This window comes from Engraulis encrasicolus, chromosome 3 (assembly GCF_034702125.1).
Source record: "Engraulis encrasicolus isolate BLACKSEA-1 chromosome 3, IST_EnEncr_1.0, whole genome shotgun sequence".
NCBI lineage: Eukaryota > Metazoa > Chordata > Actinopteri > Clupeiformes > Engraulidae > Engraulis > Engraulis encrasicolus.
Window position 1 is genome coordinate 19,554,231 of NC_085859.1, and position 17,500 is coordinate 19,571,730.

At 38.5% G+C, this 17,500-nt stretch overlaps 1 protein-coding gene across 1 annotated transcript in view; it reads left to right on the top strand.

Annotated features, from left to right (window-relative positions):
• LOC134445824 (calcium-activated potassium channel subunit alpha-1-like) overlaps positions 1-17,500 on the top strand; it is a 40,509-nt gene that overhangs the window by 3,703 nt on the left and 19,306 nt on the right. Inside the window, exons 7-15 of the mRNA XM_063194928.1 lie at positions 171-246; positions 970-1,140; positions 4,593-4,681; positions 5,473-5,583; positions 6,070-6,175; positions 6,753-6,835; positions 7,106-7,175; positions 8,542-8,697; positions 9,346-9,455. Of these exons, the coding sequence (XP_063050998.1) occupies positions 171-246; positions 970-1,140; positions 4,593-4,681; positions 5,473-5,583; positions 6,070-6,175; positions 6,753-6,835; positions 7,106-7,175; positions 8,542-8,697; positions 9,346-9,455 (972 nt within the window). The remainder of the gene's footprint in view (positions 1-170; positions 247-969; positions 1,141-4,592; positions 4,682-5,472; positions 5,584-6,069; positions 6,176-6,752; positions 6,836-7,105; positions 7,176-8,541; positions 8,698-9,345; positions 9,456-17,500) is intronic.

Below are 17,500 nucleotides of genomic sequence, written 5' to 3' on the forward strand. Positions count from 1 at the left end.
AAAACGTGGCGGCCGAGTCGCTCTGTGTCGAGCTGTAGGCCTATCAGAAAATTGGCAGTAGAAAAGAGCGTTAAGGAACCTTGAGAGTTCTTCCAAGAACTTAAGCTGAGGGTTCATTGAGGAATCTTCCACTTTTAACAGTGCATTCATTCTCCTCCACCATTTCACAGTACATCTTTGAAGATGTCCCGTCTGATTGCCATTCTGTTTACAACCCTCCTCACCTCTGCCGGATTCATCCACCTGGTACGTATGTCCCAGACTGAAGCACTGTGCGCTGTTACATGCCCAGGGTACTCCGGTTCCAAACGGAATATTGTTAGTATTTGGCTCTGAACATTTTCCATGAATATTCCATTTACATGTCTGGGGGAGCGTTGTGCTACCGGAATTTTCCTGGAATATAGCCACATTCTGAATGTTTAAAGACGTGACACATCCCATGCTCAAACCAAATCCTGCCCCCATTCCGTTTAAATCGGAAAAGTTCACTGCATGTCTATGTGCTCCCTGTTGTAGCTTTGAGCTCAGTCAGAGGTATCAATCTAACCTCCAGTGGCTGTTTTGGCTTTTAAATACTTTTAAAGGCTCTTTGTATTTGTAAAGCACATTGAGTTGCACATGTGTATGAAATGCGCTATATAAATAAAGTTGACTTGACTTGACTTGACTTCAGTGAATGAATACCCCTATCATACAAGGTAGAAAGACCACTGCTGACTGTCATCAATGCAGGACATCGCAAAAGTAGAGAATATAGAAGAATACAGAGAATATGGTCATTTGTCCAGCCTAAATGTCTTTTCCCTGCTTGTAATTATGGTCCTTTTTAACCTTGCACTTCATTGTCTGTCCAGTGCTATGTTGTCTACATGTTGTCTACATGTTGTCTTGCTGCACATTCAATTGGCCCTTTTGGCGACAATAAAGTTGACACTTTAACTTGAACATGAACTTGTGTCACTGCAGCTGGAGTCCACAGGTGACCCCTGGAGGGATTTCAGCAACAGGACACGCCACAGCTACTTCGAATACATCTACTTAGTGATTGTCACCATGTCAACAGTGGGCTATGGAGACGTGTACGCCAGCACCACTCTGGGCCGACTGTATGTCTCAGTTTTCATCGCAATTGGCCTGGTAACACTCCTTCTTTGGTTGACCAATAACACCCTTTGAGGAGTACCATCACAAATATGTGATTAGAATTTTGCCAAAATGTTGAGTTCTCATTATGATGTCATAATGTCTTTGCGAGATTTTTAACACAGACGTCTATGGGAGCTGTAGAGTGTTCCAGTAAAATTCTAGAAGAACCTCTAGAAATTCCTTACTCCTCCAAGGGATAAGAGTTTTGTTGCAAAATGAGGTATATCCATTTTGGAACTTTTTGGGAAATTGACATTTTCGTGTTGGGCATTCCAGTGTATTGCATTGCAAAATGTATTTTATATTCTCAAAATATTTGAATGGCGAGAATTTACACATGATGGGCATTCCAGTGTATTGCATTGCAAAATGTGTTTTATATTCTCAAAATATTTGAATGGCGAGAATTTACACATGATGGGCATTCCAGTGTATTGCATTGCAAAATGTATTTTATATTCTCAAAATATTTGAATGGCTAGAATTTACACATGATAGGACCTCTAAACAGTCATTTCCAATAATATAATGCAAAAGTCAAAACTGGTGGATATGGTCCTGCCGTGGCACTAGGTTACCACACTGTCGTCCCGGGTTCGATTTCAGCTCGGGTCATTTGCCGATCCTTCCTGGTCTCGCTCTCCCCACTCATTTCCTGTCTCTCCTCCACTCACCTGTCAAAAATAAAGGTATTAAAAGCTATAAAAAAATATACAGTCCCTGGAAAAAGTTTGTACACCCTTTGAAATTTCTTACAATTCTGTCAAAATTGATCTTAACCCTCTACTGCATAGGGTTGCCATATGGCAACCGTTAACTTTTTCCAGTTTTTCTAGTAGATGGTACACTATAACCTATATATTTAGACTTATTTGTGATAAGACAGCCTTTTACTTTGAAACCAAAAAAACTTTTCAGGTCACATGATTAAGAAATAAACACAGGAAGCCCTTTTTCATCACCTACTTTGGTGTGTGGAGGTCATCGCTCAAGGCCTCCATAAACCAAGGTATTACCAACATTTCAGCCCAAAATATTGTTATAAAAAAAATAAAAACACTATCTGTGATATGTAAACTGTTATTTTTCATCATTAAAACAACTTTAGATGCAAAGGTTTTTTTTGTAAAATGGTCAAATGTTATGGTTGCCATATGGCAACTTCATGCAGTTATGGAACAACATTTTGGCCATTCACCCCAATCAACCCCATTGGAATGACTTAGAATTAGAGTAGTATGAGGCTATTTTTACAGATATTTCTTATAATTCTTGTGCCAAATGAATGATTTGTACTTATATTTGTAATTTTAGACATGTTCAATGTAAAAATGCATTGTACATGTTTGCAAATAGGTGTAAACAACCTTTTCGGAAGCTTTTTTGTAAATGTGTGTACATGTCTATGGGCCGAATTGTTGACCATATTTTGCTATCTTACCAAAAATAATTTCACTAAATACTAAAAATATATATTTTAATTTATGTAATTTAATGCGTTTTAACATTTGGAAAGTAATATATTGGAGTTTTATCAAGGAAAAAGTCTCTTTTTGAGGAAAAACCTGATTTTACACAAGATTCCACGACTGCATGAAGTTGCCATGCATATGGCAACCATAAGCTAAAATCTTAATTAAAAATAATTTTATTTAATTTTTTTTGGAAATCTATTATTTAACTCATTTTAACACTAAAAAAGCACTGAAACATTTTTTACATTGTAAATATAATAATTCATGCAGTAGAGGGTTAAAACATGGTCTGATCTTCCCGGAAATCTCAAGAAGGAACAATTAGAGTCTGCTTTAACTAATTCCACACAAACATTTACATGTTATCATAGTTTTATTGGCCATAAGGCTATAACATTCACAGGAGAGCAAGGCATAAGTAAGTACACCCTTGCATTAAATAGGTTTTAACCCTCAGTTAGTTGCAATATCCTCGACCAGACTTGTCCTGTAGTTGCAGATCAGATTGACAAAACAATCTGGATGTGTCTTGTCTCCCTCCTCTTTAGAGAACTGCCTCTCGTCAGCAAGGTTTCTGGGATGTCTTGAGTGCATAGCTTTCTTGACTTCATGCAATATAATCTCAAATGTTTTTTGTCAGAGCTTTGACTGGGCTATTCCAGAATGTGTATTTCATTGTTATGAAGCCATTCTAAAGTCAATTTGCTTCTAAAGTATGGGTTGTTGTCACATTTCAGCACCCATCCTCTTGTGTGCTTCAACTGTGTGACAGACTTCCTCACTTTTTTCTGTAAAATATCACAATAAACTTGAGTTCATTGTTCCACTGATAATAGCAAACTGTCAAGGGCCTGAGGCAGCAAGGTAGCCACATATAATGATGCTCCCGCCACCATACTCAGAAGTGGAGATGTAACCAAGAATAGCTAAAAATGGGGTTCATTCTGCCAATCTAAAATTAATGGGGTTTCTGACCAAAAAAATATTGCTGCACCTTTGAGGTTTGCAAAAAAAGCATTTTTATGCTTCATAATTACTGCTAATTACTCTGTAAACCAAAGTTGAAACCAAAATTGAATTCTTCACAGGAACCAACATTGTCATGTTTGGAGAAGAACTGGAGAACCACATCTTTACCAAAACATCATCTCTGCTTTTGAGTATGGTGGCAGGAACATCATGCGGCTACCTTGGTGCTTCAGGCCGTTGTCAGTTTGCTATTATCAGTGGAACAATGAACTCAGAAGTTTAGAGATATTTTACTGAAAAAACGTGAGGTAGCCTGTGACACAGTTGAAGCACAAGAGGATGTGTGCTGAAATTGGACAACAACCCATATTTTAGAAGCAAATCGACTTAAGAATGGCTTCATAACAATGAAATACACGTTCTGGAATAGCCCAGTCAAAGCTCTGACAAAAAACATTTGAGACGATATGGCATGAGGTCAAGAAAGCTATTCACTCCAAACATCCCAGAAAACTTGCTGAAGAAGAGCAGTTTTCTAAAGAAGAAGGAGACAAAATGCATCCAGATTGTTTTGTTAATCTGATCTGCAACTACAGGATACATCTGGTTGAGGTTATTGTGACTAACTTAGGGTTAAAACCTATTGAATGCAAGGGTGTACTTACTTATGCCTTGCTGTCCTGTGACTGTTTACATCTTATGGCCAATGAAAATATGAAAACTTGTAAATGTTTGGGTTGAATTAGTTAAAGCAGACTCTGGTTGTTCCTTCTTGTGATTTCCGGGAAGATCAGACCATGTTTTATGACCAATTTTGACCAAAAGGTCAGACATTTCAAAGGGTGTACAAACTTTTTCCTGGGACTGTACATTATGTAAAAAAGATGGATATGTCATTTTGCCACGAAACTCTTCAATTATACATCCGTGGTATCATGTATGGTGTCCTCCTCATCTGCTGTTAGCAAATAATGATCGCCTCTGCTTTGACTCTTGTAGGGTTTATTTGCCGCCTACGTCCCAGAGGTTGTGGGGATCATCATCAACCGGGAGAGATTCGGTGGAATATACAGAGATGAGGGGAAATTGTACGACTTGACATAATAGCACACAGACAACAACAAAGCCTTCTATTAAGCTTTCTATGATTGCCAGAGTCCTACTATTAGGTTTAAAAAAAATGTTTTTTTTTACTATATGCGGGGACTTTCTAAAATGTTTGAACCTTGGTGTTCCTCCTTGAACTAATTTGGCACCCAGGGTCACCTGACAGCTTTGGCCGGGCCCAGAACAAAGTTATCTGAAAGGGCCCCCTAACTGAATACATACAATGTAATGACAACCCAATTCTGGACTCCTCCTTCTCCTTGGTCCGAAACACCTGACTTCTTTGTCCCCCCTGTTTGGCTTTCCTGTTGGCACCTACCTATAGGTTCCTCATAGAACTTGGCAACTGAATGGTCTTTGAATAATTAACTAATTTTGACAGTGTGAGATTTTTAGTTGTTTATTTCCAGAATTCCTGCTGCCCATTCACTAATGTTACCTTTTTCATGAATACTTACCACCACCTTCAAATTCCAAGTATTCATTATGACTGGAAAAATTACACTTTTCATACATCTTCTCCATGGTCCGCCATTTTGAATTTCCAAAAATAGCCATTTTTAGCTGCAAGAATGACTGTACTTGGACCATACTAGAACATATTTGTTTATTACTTCGTAAACTTTCATGTAAAGATCAAATTTGGCAATAGGCAGCCCAGTTTCAATGAGCAGCATAGTTGCAGTACCTTTTTACTCAGATGTAGTAAGGTGGTAGAGATTGAATGTTATGATGTTGATGCCGAGGCTAATCAGATTGTGTTATGCACTAGACATGTAGTGGTGTGTGGACACATCACTCTGGCCAGCGTTTCATCATTCATGAGAGAGTTTTTCCATGAGGACAGAGGAGTGGTTAACATACGAGTGGTCTTCTTGGGCAAGTGAGTGTCAATAAGGATTTTGCATGTATCTAATGTTTGTTATACAATATACAATTGACTATCCCTTCTCTTTAACTTACCTCAACAAATGTGATCTTGACCTTTGACCTTTGTCTTGGACTAGCATCTAACTTAGCTACATCCACAGACACAGATATTATATACTGTACAGATACTATACCGTAATATATAATGTATTGTGCATTCTGTATTGTACTATACTGTAATATATACAGTATTGTACTGTAATATATACTGTATTGTTTACACACTTCCAAGCATGGCAGTCTCATTTATTGTTTAGTTGTGGAATGTGCCAGAATTAGTTTGAGTGCAGTTCTTCAAAGTGGTATGTGTTTATTTATTAATTTATTTTATTTTATTTTATTTTATTTCATTTGACCACCTATTGTTTGAACAGATACAGTATATTTTATTTAAAATAACACTTTTCTCCATTTTTTCCTCCATCCAACCTGTCTTTAGTTTTTGTCCTGACCAGGAATTGGAGGCATTCTTCAACAGGTGGTTCATGAACGTGCTCTTCTACCAAGGCTCTGTACTGAAGCGGACGGACCAGGAGAGAGTCAGGGTGAGGCACAGAGATAGAATAGGAGATGTAGTAGTAGTCGTAGTAGCAATAATAATATAATAATACAATTAGTGTTGTTGTTGTTGTTGTTGTTGTTGTAAATGTAGTTTCTATAGCCCTTTTTGTCCCAAGGCATCTCAAACGGAATCTACAAAACAAATCAGAGGGAATCTTCAAAACAAATCAGAAAAACAACGACAAATATGAAACGGCAGAAAAAAGCTGTTATCTCTGCCACTTAACATAATGTAACATGTCAACTCATGGCATGCAGTACAGTACATGGAAGAGCCATTGAAAAAAATCTGTAAAAATCAATTTTAAGTTTACCAAGTAAACACAATTAAAAATGCCTTGTCTCATCGAGTACAACAAGTTAAGTCCAGACGAAATTAGATGGACTGATTTTTGAATCTTTCTAAATTTCTACAAATAAAAGCCTGTTTTTGTAAGCAAAGCTCATAAAAAATGCACTCATATTAGAGGGTTTTGCATCTGAACTCTTGATGTCTGCTGTACTGAAACTGGGCTACATGTGTTTACAGTAGCTCATTACTGGTGTTGTATTCCTTTTCAGATGCGTAAAGCGAGTGCTTGCTTGATTCTCTGTGACAGATATGGAGCTGACCAGCACCATGAGGATGTCACCAATCTCATGAGGTGAAATATTGTTTTTTTTTTTCCCTCACATTCACACTCAGATTGCACCCACGGGGGTGGCCTAATGGTTAAAGGGGTATGCCACTATTTTGGGGCTTAATACAGTTCAAATCGTTGGCCGGGGTTTATAAAGGTGGTAAAGTGTCTTATTTTTCATGTTATCGTTGTCTTGCTTTAAGACAAGTTAAAAGAGGGAGTATGTAGCTAAGCTAGTGAAAGTCAATGGATCCGTGTAGCATGTATATTGTTTCTCTGCATGGTCCTCCCCAGGGTGATCTCCATAAAGCAACACTGCCCCAACACCAGAGTCATTGTCCAGATGCTAAAGCACAACAGCAAGGTAAGATGAGCGCTCAGCACAGCAGCAAGGCAATGGGTTTCCCCCTGCAATTTATTGCTAAGGCGATCACCTTGACAAGAAACACCTACCACCTTGACTAGGTCCCTTGAAAAGAAAAATATTTCATGTTGTGAATGTAATTTCTGAAGTTGCTTAACCAAAAAAAAAAAAAACTTTTAAGAGTTTTCAGATCGTATTTCAAATGAAACTGCATCGCACAGCATTTTCAATGATGATGTTGACTCATCTCTGATGCCCCACCACCTTGACTATCAAAAATTCTGCGAGAATACACATACACATACACATACACATACACATACACATACACATACACATACACATACACATGCAGGCACTCATGCAGACATGCACGCACACACCCACCCACTAGGGCTGGGTAAAATAATCGATTCAATCGATAATCGATCGATATCATTTAAAATTCACATAATCGATTCACAGGGCACAAAATCGATTTTTTGCTCTTTTTCTTTTTGTTCTTTTTGTTTCATTTAGGTCTATGGAAAATACCCAGTAGGTATTAGTCAATTAGGCCTAGGCCTACTTATTACAAATTAGCAATCTGTTAACACTGTCAAGCCACAGCCCTTTGACATTTTTATATAAAAATAGGCAACAGCATCTTTTGGGGGAAATCCTTGCACCAAAAAGGGAACGGATTGAATCGATTCGGAGTGAATCGAATTGAATCGAATCGAATCGTGATTAATCGATTCAAAACCCTCAGAATCGAAATCGAATCGATACAGGAACATAGCTGCAATACCCAGCCCTACCACACACATACACACACCACTGAATACTATTGTTGTTCAATCTTTGAAAAGTTTCCAAACTACAAGGCAGAAGTTTCTGAAGTTTCTAAAATACAAGGCAGTTACAAATTCCCTTTGCTGCCCTCTACGGGCCAAAACCCATAGCGTAGCTCTGAGGAGCAGGGCCACCTCTCCCTAGTTCGAATTGGGAGAGACAATGAGCACTTTTGAGGCCGACCAAAGCAAACTGAACTACTTAGTATTGTCCTTCAGGACCAATTAGGTGATCTCTAATCTAATCATGTGCTGCTGTAACATGCCACCCTTACTTCACTTCATTTATGTATGTGATGGTCTTTTTTTTTAGTGTTTAAATATACGTAAATAGGCCAGTGCAAAGAAGGCAGGAAATGTGATTAGGATTATTTTATGGGGTAGTGTTGGGAAACAGCCCAGGCCAGATGCGAACCTGGGTCCCCATGGGCAGCCTTGCCTGTAGGCTACTGTATTGTACAGTATGTTAGCTGCACAGTATGCCACAGCTCACTCGCCTCATTTTTGTGGCCTCTCCTCTCCTGTGCTCTCAGGCGTACCTGCAGAACGTGTCCAACTGGGAGTGGAGCAACGGTGACGACGTGATCTGCCTGGCGGAGCTGAAGCTGGGCTTCATGGCACAGAGCTGCCTGGTGCCAGGCCTCTCCACCCTCCTCTCCAACCTCTTCAGCATGCAGGGCGCCGAACAGGTCAGTGCCAACCAGTGTTGGATTGGGTGCTGTTACCAAAATGCATTCCCCCTACAGATTGCAGAATACATGCCTCAAAATATAGTTTGTAACATACTCCGTTAAGTTGCTTAATTTGAGTAACATAATCTTACTTGGATACTCAATACTTGGATACATACTCTTTCTTAGAAAACGTTGGATTGCATGATACCTCTTCATCAATGAAGTCAGTGCCAACCATGGTTACGTGGCATGGCCAAGGGTGGGTTCATGAATGAGCCTAGTGGGCCGGCCAGGGGTCCTGTTAGGGTGGTCACCTGTGTCTGTAAAAAAAAAAAAAAAACCTGGACATTTTGAACCCACCCCTTTTGTTTGTAACTAAGCAATGGCACCTTTCATTTAGTGTAGAGATGCACCGGATCCTGATTTTGAGGATCCTGCCGCATACCGGATCCACTGCTTAAGATCCTGCCGGATCCGGAACCGGATCTTGGATGCGGTGCATCTCTAATTTAGTGTTCACTTCAGACACTTTTTTAATTAAATAAATACATTAATGAATAAATGAATGAATACCTATATATTTATATATATATAGATATATTTTTTAATATATTGAAATATATTAAATATTCAGTATATTAAAAAAAAAGTGTCTGTTGCCAGGATGGAGATCAATCCTGGCGAAGTCTTTACAAAGAGGGAATGAACAAAGAGATCTACACCGAGTACCTCTCCAACTCCTTCACTGGCTTCTCGTTTGCACAAGCTGCCAAGTAAGTATCGGTTCCATTGAAAGATACAAAAAATAGTTCAGCTGAAAGAGACCAATTGTCAGTAGGCATATGTAGTATTTTTTAGTAGTTTATTTCCAGAAGTCATGCTGCTCATTTGTAAATGTTGCCTTTTTCGGGAATAGCACCATCATCAAATTCTAAACAGACATTCACAGGGAAAATTACACTTTTCATAGGCTACATGAAAAGTTGGATCTTCTCCATGTCTGCCATTTGGAATGTCCAGTGATAGGCATTTTTACCTTCAATATTTACTGTATATTGGTCATACAAATACATACTTTATTAGTGTATCATTCATGAAAAATTCAAATTTGGGAGGGGGTCAGCAAAGTTGCAATGAGCAGAATAGTTGCAATACCTACTCTGGCGACCATCCGACCTACAGACAGTACCTTTTTTAAAAAAAAATAGAAAAGACATACAGTATATCACGAAAGTGAATACACCCCTCACAGTTTTGCAGATGTTTGAGTATATCTTTTCATAGGAAAGCATTACAGAAATGTAACTTTGACACAATGATTAGTGACCTTTTAACAACATATTTAACCGCTTAAATTTCTTGTTCACTCAGAAAAAAACAAAATACAGCCATTAATGTTTGAACATGTACTCACAAAAGTGAGTACACCCCAGATTAAAATCCGGTAGAGAAGGGGCTATGTTGGCTCGAATCGTCTCGAAATGAAACGAAATGAAAAGGGAGGTCATCAGTGTGCGTTTCAACCTTTCTTTGCATTGAACTTTTACATTTTGAGTCAGCATCTGGCTTAAATAGATTGGTGTGAGATTTGAATGCAATCCTATGGAGAATATCATGATCTGCTTCAGTAGTCACAGTGCATGTTGACATGTATGTTTCTTTTAGGTGTATTTCAGATTGCCAATGTTGACAGCATTCATGCATCCCCAAACCATGTCAGTCCCACTACCATGCTTGGCTTATGAGAGGATACACCTTTTTTGTACAAGTCACTTGTTTACCACCACACATGCTTGACACCATCTAAAGCAAATTTGTTTATCTTGGTCTCAAGAGAGATGAACAGACCAAGGATATGGATCACTGGAACCATGTTGTGTGATCTGAAGAGACCAAGATAAACAAATTTGCTTTAGATGGCGTCAAGCATGTGTGGTGGTAAACAAGTGAGTTGTACAAAAAAGGTGTATCCTCTCATAAGCCAAGCATGGTAGTGGGACTGACATGGTTTGGGGATGCATGAATGCTGTCAACATTGGCAATCTGAAAAACACCTAAAAGAAACATGCATGTCAACATGCACTGTGACTACTGAAGCAGATCATGATATTCTCCATAGGATTGCATTCAAATCTCACACCAATCTATTTAAGCCAGATGCAGACTCAAAATGTAAAAGTTCAATGCAAAGAAAGGTTGAAACGCACACTGATGACCTCCCTTGTCATCCCTTTTCATTTCGTTTCATTTCGAGACGATTCGAGCCAACATAGCCCCTTCTCTATCGGATTTTAATCTGGGGTGTACTCACTTTTGTGAGTACATGTTCAAACATTAATGGCTGTATTTTGTTTTTTTCTGAGTGAACAAGACATTTAAGCGGTTAAATATGTTGTTAAAAGGTCACTAATCATTGTGTCAAAGTTACATTTCTGTAATGCTTTCCTATAAAAAGATATACTCAAAAATCTGCAAAACTGTGAGGGGTGTATTCACTTTCGTGATATACTGTAGGCTACGCCACTGCAAGGGTTCCCAAACTTTACCATGGCAAGGCCCCCCATATACCGGTATATTGCAGCCAAGGCCCACCTTAAATGGGTCATGCCACACTATTTTTCTTTGCATCCCTTTTCACAATCATAGTCTAGGTCTGTTAGTCAGTGCCCCACTGGAATATATAAAATAATAATGTGCCAACAATAGAAGTAATGTTCAGAGATGCAATAGATTATTATAATGCAGTTCTTAGCTATCTGGAATATTGTTAAGGTTATTTTGGTTTATTGTGGTGTACTTTTTAATGCACAACATTACCTGTCAGTAGCCTACCCAGAACCAACACAGGTGTGGCTAATTAAGGGAGGCATGGAACACTGAACTGTCAATTTTTTGAATTTTAGAACTCTACTCTAGAACACAACCACTGCTTGATGTGAGGACTAATTAGTTAGCTGCTGGGCCTAGTGAGTCAACGAGATCAGGTGTTCTGACAGTTACTCTTCAGTGTTCATTAGCTATGTTAGATTGTGTTATTTTTTACTACAAATGCTATACATGGGTTCTCAATTTTTGTTTTGTCCCGGCCCCTGCCTGCACACAACTCAACCTCTGTTTGTTGGAAACCGCTGTCGGTCAAAACATTTGCTCACGTGGTTGGCTGCCAGTGTCTTGCCCCTCCTCACAACACCATTTTATAAACAAAAGAAACATGTACGCTTTGGCCTAAAAGGCAAGCCCACTTTTAGCATTTTCAACAAGAATGCAGTCTAGTTTAAATAAAAATTGTGCTATGCTTTTCTGCCAATCTGCCACGGCCCCCCTAGCACCCCTTCGCGGCCCCCCAGGGGTCCCCGGCCCTCAATTTGAAAACCAATGCTCTACTGTACAGCGGCCAGCAGCTGAACTATTTTGACAAGTAGGCCTATTAGTTCAATGTATCAACTGTATAAAGGAACACCAGTATTATGCATAAGCCCACAATACATAGGCTATATTTACTGTATATGGCACTGATTCTTGAGAAAGCGGCTAAAACATGTCTCTGCAATAAACTGCCAATTCTGTTGAAAATAAACTACATTTTCATGAACAAAATGAATCCAGGTAAAGACACAGGGGTCTGTTACATACAGTTGTGCTCATATGTTTACATACCCCAGCAGAATAAACGCTTTCTCTGCGATTTCTCACAAAATATGAAGGATTACACAAAACCTTTTTTTTCACTCATGGCTAGTGACTGGCTTAAGATATGTATTAGCAATATTCTGTGTTTACTCTTTCAAAAGCATGATCACAACCCAAACTACCCAAATGACCCTGTTCAAAAGTTTACATACCCTAGTTTCTGATGCTGAATATGGCCCTGTTTAACATCAGGGACCGCTCTAAATTGTTTGTGGTAGTTGTGAATAAGGCTCTTAATGTTCTCAGATGACAAAACAGCACATTCTTCCTGGCAGAATGGTTGTTTCCTATAATATCTTTGGGTGTCTTGCTGGAACCTCATATTTGAGGTTTCCCCTGAGTGGCTCAATGATGTTGAGATCAGGAGAGTGAGATGGTCGCTCAAAAACCTTCATTTTATTCTTTCTGAAGCTAATGACGGGTTGATTTGGCTTTCTGTGTCGAAATATTGTCATGTTGGCACCGTTGGAATTTCAATTCAGAAATGCAATATGAGGAGTTTGGTTGGAATCAAGCCAATGGGCAAGGGAATCATTGCATTGCAATGATCATTGCAAGGGAAATTGTTCAGGAGGCATAGGACAACCAAAAAATAACTTCAGGTGAAATATAGGACAACATGAAAAAATGTTTTAAACTGTACAGGAAAGAGGCACTTGAGGAAAGATGGGCTGTTAGGGGTTGCCAGGAGAAAGCCATTACCACAAAAATGCAAACATGTTATTTTGCATATGATACACCAAATAGCACAGTGAGAAGCATCAAAATGCCTGTGACAAAGTAATTTGGAAAAATGAGATCAATATGGAACTTTTTTAGGCCACTATTAACAGTACCATTTGGAGAACAGTCAATGGAGCCTATGATGAAAGTTACACCATACCCTTCTGTGAAACATGGTCATGGACCACTGATTTCATGGGGACATTTGAGTTACAAATGCATTATACTTTTGATCCATACTCGCAGAATGATGAATACATTGCCCTGTGAAAAATACTGGAGGAAACTTGACACACATCAGCCTTGAAACTGCACATGGTCCATTGTTTGGACATGCCAACATGACAATATTTCAACACAGAAAGCCAAATCAACCCGTCACTAGCTTCAGAAAGAATAAAATGAAGTTTTTGAGCGACCGTCTCACTCTCCTGATCTCAACATCATTGAGCCATTCAGGGGAAACCTCAAATGTGAGGTTCCAGCAAGACACCCAAAAATATTATAGGAAACAATCATTCTGCCAGGAAGAATGTGCTGTTTTGTCATCTGAGAACATTAAGAGCCTTATCCACAACTACCACAAACAATTTAGAGCGGTCCCTGATGTTAAACAGGGCCATATTCAGCATTAGAAATTAGGGTATGTAAACTTTGGAACAGGGTCATTTGGGTAGTTTGGGTTGTGATCATGCTTTTGAAAGAGTAAACACAGAATATTGCTAATAAATATCTTAAGCTAGTCACTAGCAATGAGTGAAAAAAAAGGTTTTGTGTAATCCTTCATATTTCATGAGAAATCGCAAAGAAAGCGTTTATTCTGCTGGGGTATGTAAACATATGAGCACAACTGTAAATGTACAGTCGTTTGAAATATTTAAGTGTAATTTTATTACTTTTCATGGCTATAAACCTGCCCACACCCTGTAAAAACAGCTGTCCCAAGGACAGACATCATCATTTCAATTGACTTAAAATGTAAAAATCACTGATATTATTGAATAATATCACCATGATGTGAAAGTCCATATTGAAGTGGTTCTGCAGATATGCACATAGTGTGTGTAAAGCAATATTTACTACTATTTTCTGATTGCTCAAAGTGTGTCCAGCATATTAGTCACCACCGTCAGATTTTTTAAAAAAGACAATAAAATCAGGTATGCGCAAGGTCATTGTCATTACTTAGGACCCCTTTTCAAACCTTTAGATCTACTGAGTACTTCACCATCACTGAAGCTCCTGTAAGTTTACTAATTTCTCCTCAATTTGATCATTTGTTTGGACACTGGTACTGTCCCAACCATAAACTGTCAACACCGTCGGGGTTTTAATAGTATTATTGTTACATTAATGTTAATTATATATACTTTTTCAGAAGCGTCATGAAGCCCCTAAGAAACAGAGCGAAAACGAAGTGGCTAATGTGAGCAAAAAATGCACAATATGTAAAAGAGTGTTTTTTTGTCTCACACCGTCAGATGTCACCACCGTCAGATTTTGTTCCGCTCATCATCTTATTCCATATTTTACTAAATTGTGCTGGTTAATGAAACATTACCAGACATGTTAGTAATAATTGTGACCCAAACTTATACTCCAGCCTCCAGTGAGGTTCATTTGGAGGGTTTTTTGTCTCAAAACCTGACGTTGGTGACAGTTCACAAAAAAGCATGTGTTTTACATGTTTTTGACAAGTTTTAAGAATATGCTTCCAATAAGTATCTACAATTATGTTGAATTGTAAAAGTAATTCACTTAAATACAGTAAACTTATTTTTTTACTTCTAATTCTGTCTGACGCTGGTGACAAAACCAAGAAAGAGCCCATTTTATGAAAAATGTAAAACATGGGGAGCTTGGCCAATACATTCACTGCACAGCCAAGACGTTCATCTATGATAATACACCTCTATATTTTGAATTTGAACAACTTTAAACCTGTTTATGCCACATTTTCAATAATCTAGGCCTACTTCCTAGAGTATCTAACAAATGAAGAAAAAACACATGCACAAACATACTGTGCACACACATAAACAAAGTGTTTATGCTAGATGTCATTGACTTGAGAGGGCTATTTATTTTGCTAAATGTAGGTAATAATTAGGTCACTTTCACCACCTTCAGATTACTGTCACCACCGTCAGTTCTTAAGTCACCACCGTAAGAAGGAGTTTTGGACATTTTAAATGAATGTGCTTACAAAATTTTCCTTTGTAGTTGTTGAATTATCAACAGGGTTCGTACGGAAAATCCTGGAAAAGTTATGGAATTTGAAAATTCAAATTTCCAGGCCTGGAAAAGTTATGGAAAACGTATTTTTGGTCAAAAGTTTTGGAAAAGTCATGGAAATCCATCCAGTGTTTCATCAATTATCTTTATGAAGTTGATGCCCACAGACCTGTATTAATACAGGTCTGTGTTGATGCCACGGCGTAATAAAATCTAAATGTCCGAGTTCTCGTGGAAATGTTGTCTAGTGCAGGGCAGGCTGCGTCTGCCTAACCACGTGTTGCCAAATTGAGTGGGTTTCAAAGAACTCGTGTTGTAATGGCTCCAGGCGGGTTTCAAGCGTTTTGGCGCTAGAAATCAGTCACACCTGGCAACCCGCCTCGTAACGCGCGAGCTAGATGTAGTGTGTGCGTGGTGGTGAGAGGTGATCATAGCTCTAATCCTAGAAAAGAAATGTGGTTCTGTACGATATTACAGCATGTCGCGAAGTGTTACTTCAACAATGCGCGGCTTAACTTTCTGAAAAGATGATCAACAATGGCCGGAGAGGACGAAATTTGTGATGTGTCCGTCCGATATGGGCGAAGCAGCGGCACTTGTTAGCCACCTGAAGGGCAAGATACAGCAGGCGGTTACCTCCTCAGCTACTAACAGGTTAGCAGTTATACGCGTTTTAAAATATTTAGCGGTTCCATTAAAACGTAGCTAATGCCAAAAGGAATACAATCCTAAGACCTGTTTGGTCTTGGTTTAATTTGCCAGATAGGGCACCAAGCGAACCTTTATGCTTTCGGTAAGCCCAGAGATTTTGATATTGATAAGCAATGCACCTGCTGCCTGCGAGTGAACTTGTCCAGTGTGCTGAAAGATTACATGAAATCCGTACAGTAGTCTATGTGCAGATGACCGCGAGCCAAACGATTACCAATGTCTGCATGACGCGCCTGTTTTGAAATACGGTATAAACGGCAGCATGACTAGAGTTTGAAAAAGTCATCTGTGGCTTTGTTTTCAAATCGGTCAGATCGTTGTAACACAAAATGAAACTCACCCTAGCATCTCCTTGAGTGGGCGTCAGACTAGAACTATGCCACGAACAGTGCAGTCTCTCTCTCTCTTTTTTTTTTTTTGCTCCAGCAACGACCACAACAAATGACAACATTATCTTTCTTACAGGAGCTTTGGACTGTTGTGCTTAGGCAGGTGTAGTAGGCAGGCCTGTGATTTCTTACTTGGGCAGGATGAGCATTTATCCATCTCCATAGAGAGCATGTTGATACAAATGTGTCTTCATGATGATTTCACGACCTAATTTGCTATAGGCTGGCCTAGGCCTATTCATTTTCATTTCTGACTGTACATTAGACAAGCGAATTATATTATATAACATTGGTGAATAATAGCAGAATTAATGTAATACAACATGAAGTATAATGGTTGCTTATAGCTTGTAGTAAAAGATAACCTATAGTATGAATATGTTTATTGTTTACATATTTGTAATATAGGCTATGTAATATATAATATAATATGCCATAGTCTATAGTATAAATATATACAGTAATTACATATTTATAATATAGGCTACGTAATATAGCCTAATACGCCCCCACCCCCCGCGCGCGATTGGTCATTGGTTTTTCGGTCCTGGAAATTCAGAAAAAGGTTTTGGAAAAGTCATGGAAAAGTCATGGAAAAAAATTGGTGAAAAAGTGTATGAACCCTGTATCATAGTAATAGCAAATTTAAGCCTACACGAATATTTGTGAAATTACAAAAAATTGTTTGATCTATTTAGGCATTAAGTAAGCATTGTCTGACAGCACATATTTTTAAATTAGAACACATGAAGCAGTATTAAAATAGAATCAAAGTGAATTTTCAACATTTAAAGGCGTATGTGTGAACCAAAAAACACACACAATCACTTAAAAACTCCAGATACATATGCAACCAAATCAATACACTTTTTATTGCTTTTAATTGTGTCTGACAGTGTTGACAAAAAACAAGGTATGATCGGAGAAAAACCTGATTTCTGAAAAAAATGGAAAATGGGGAGATTGGCCTTGTGCATTTCTGAAAAGCCAAGACCTTTGTCTACGAGGATATACCATATTATTTTGTAATTCACTTCGTTTTTTTCTTTCAAGATTACAACCTGTTTTAG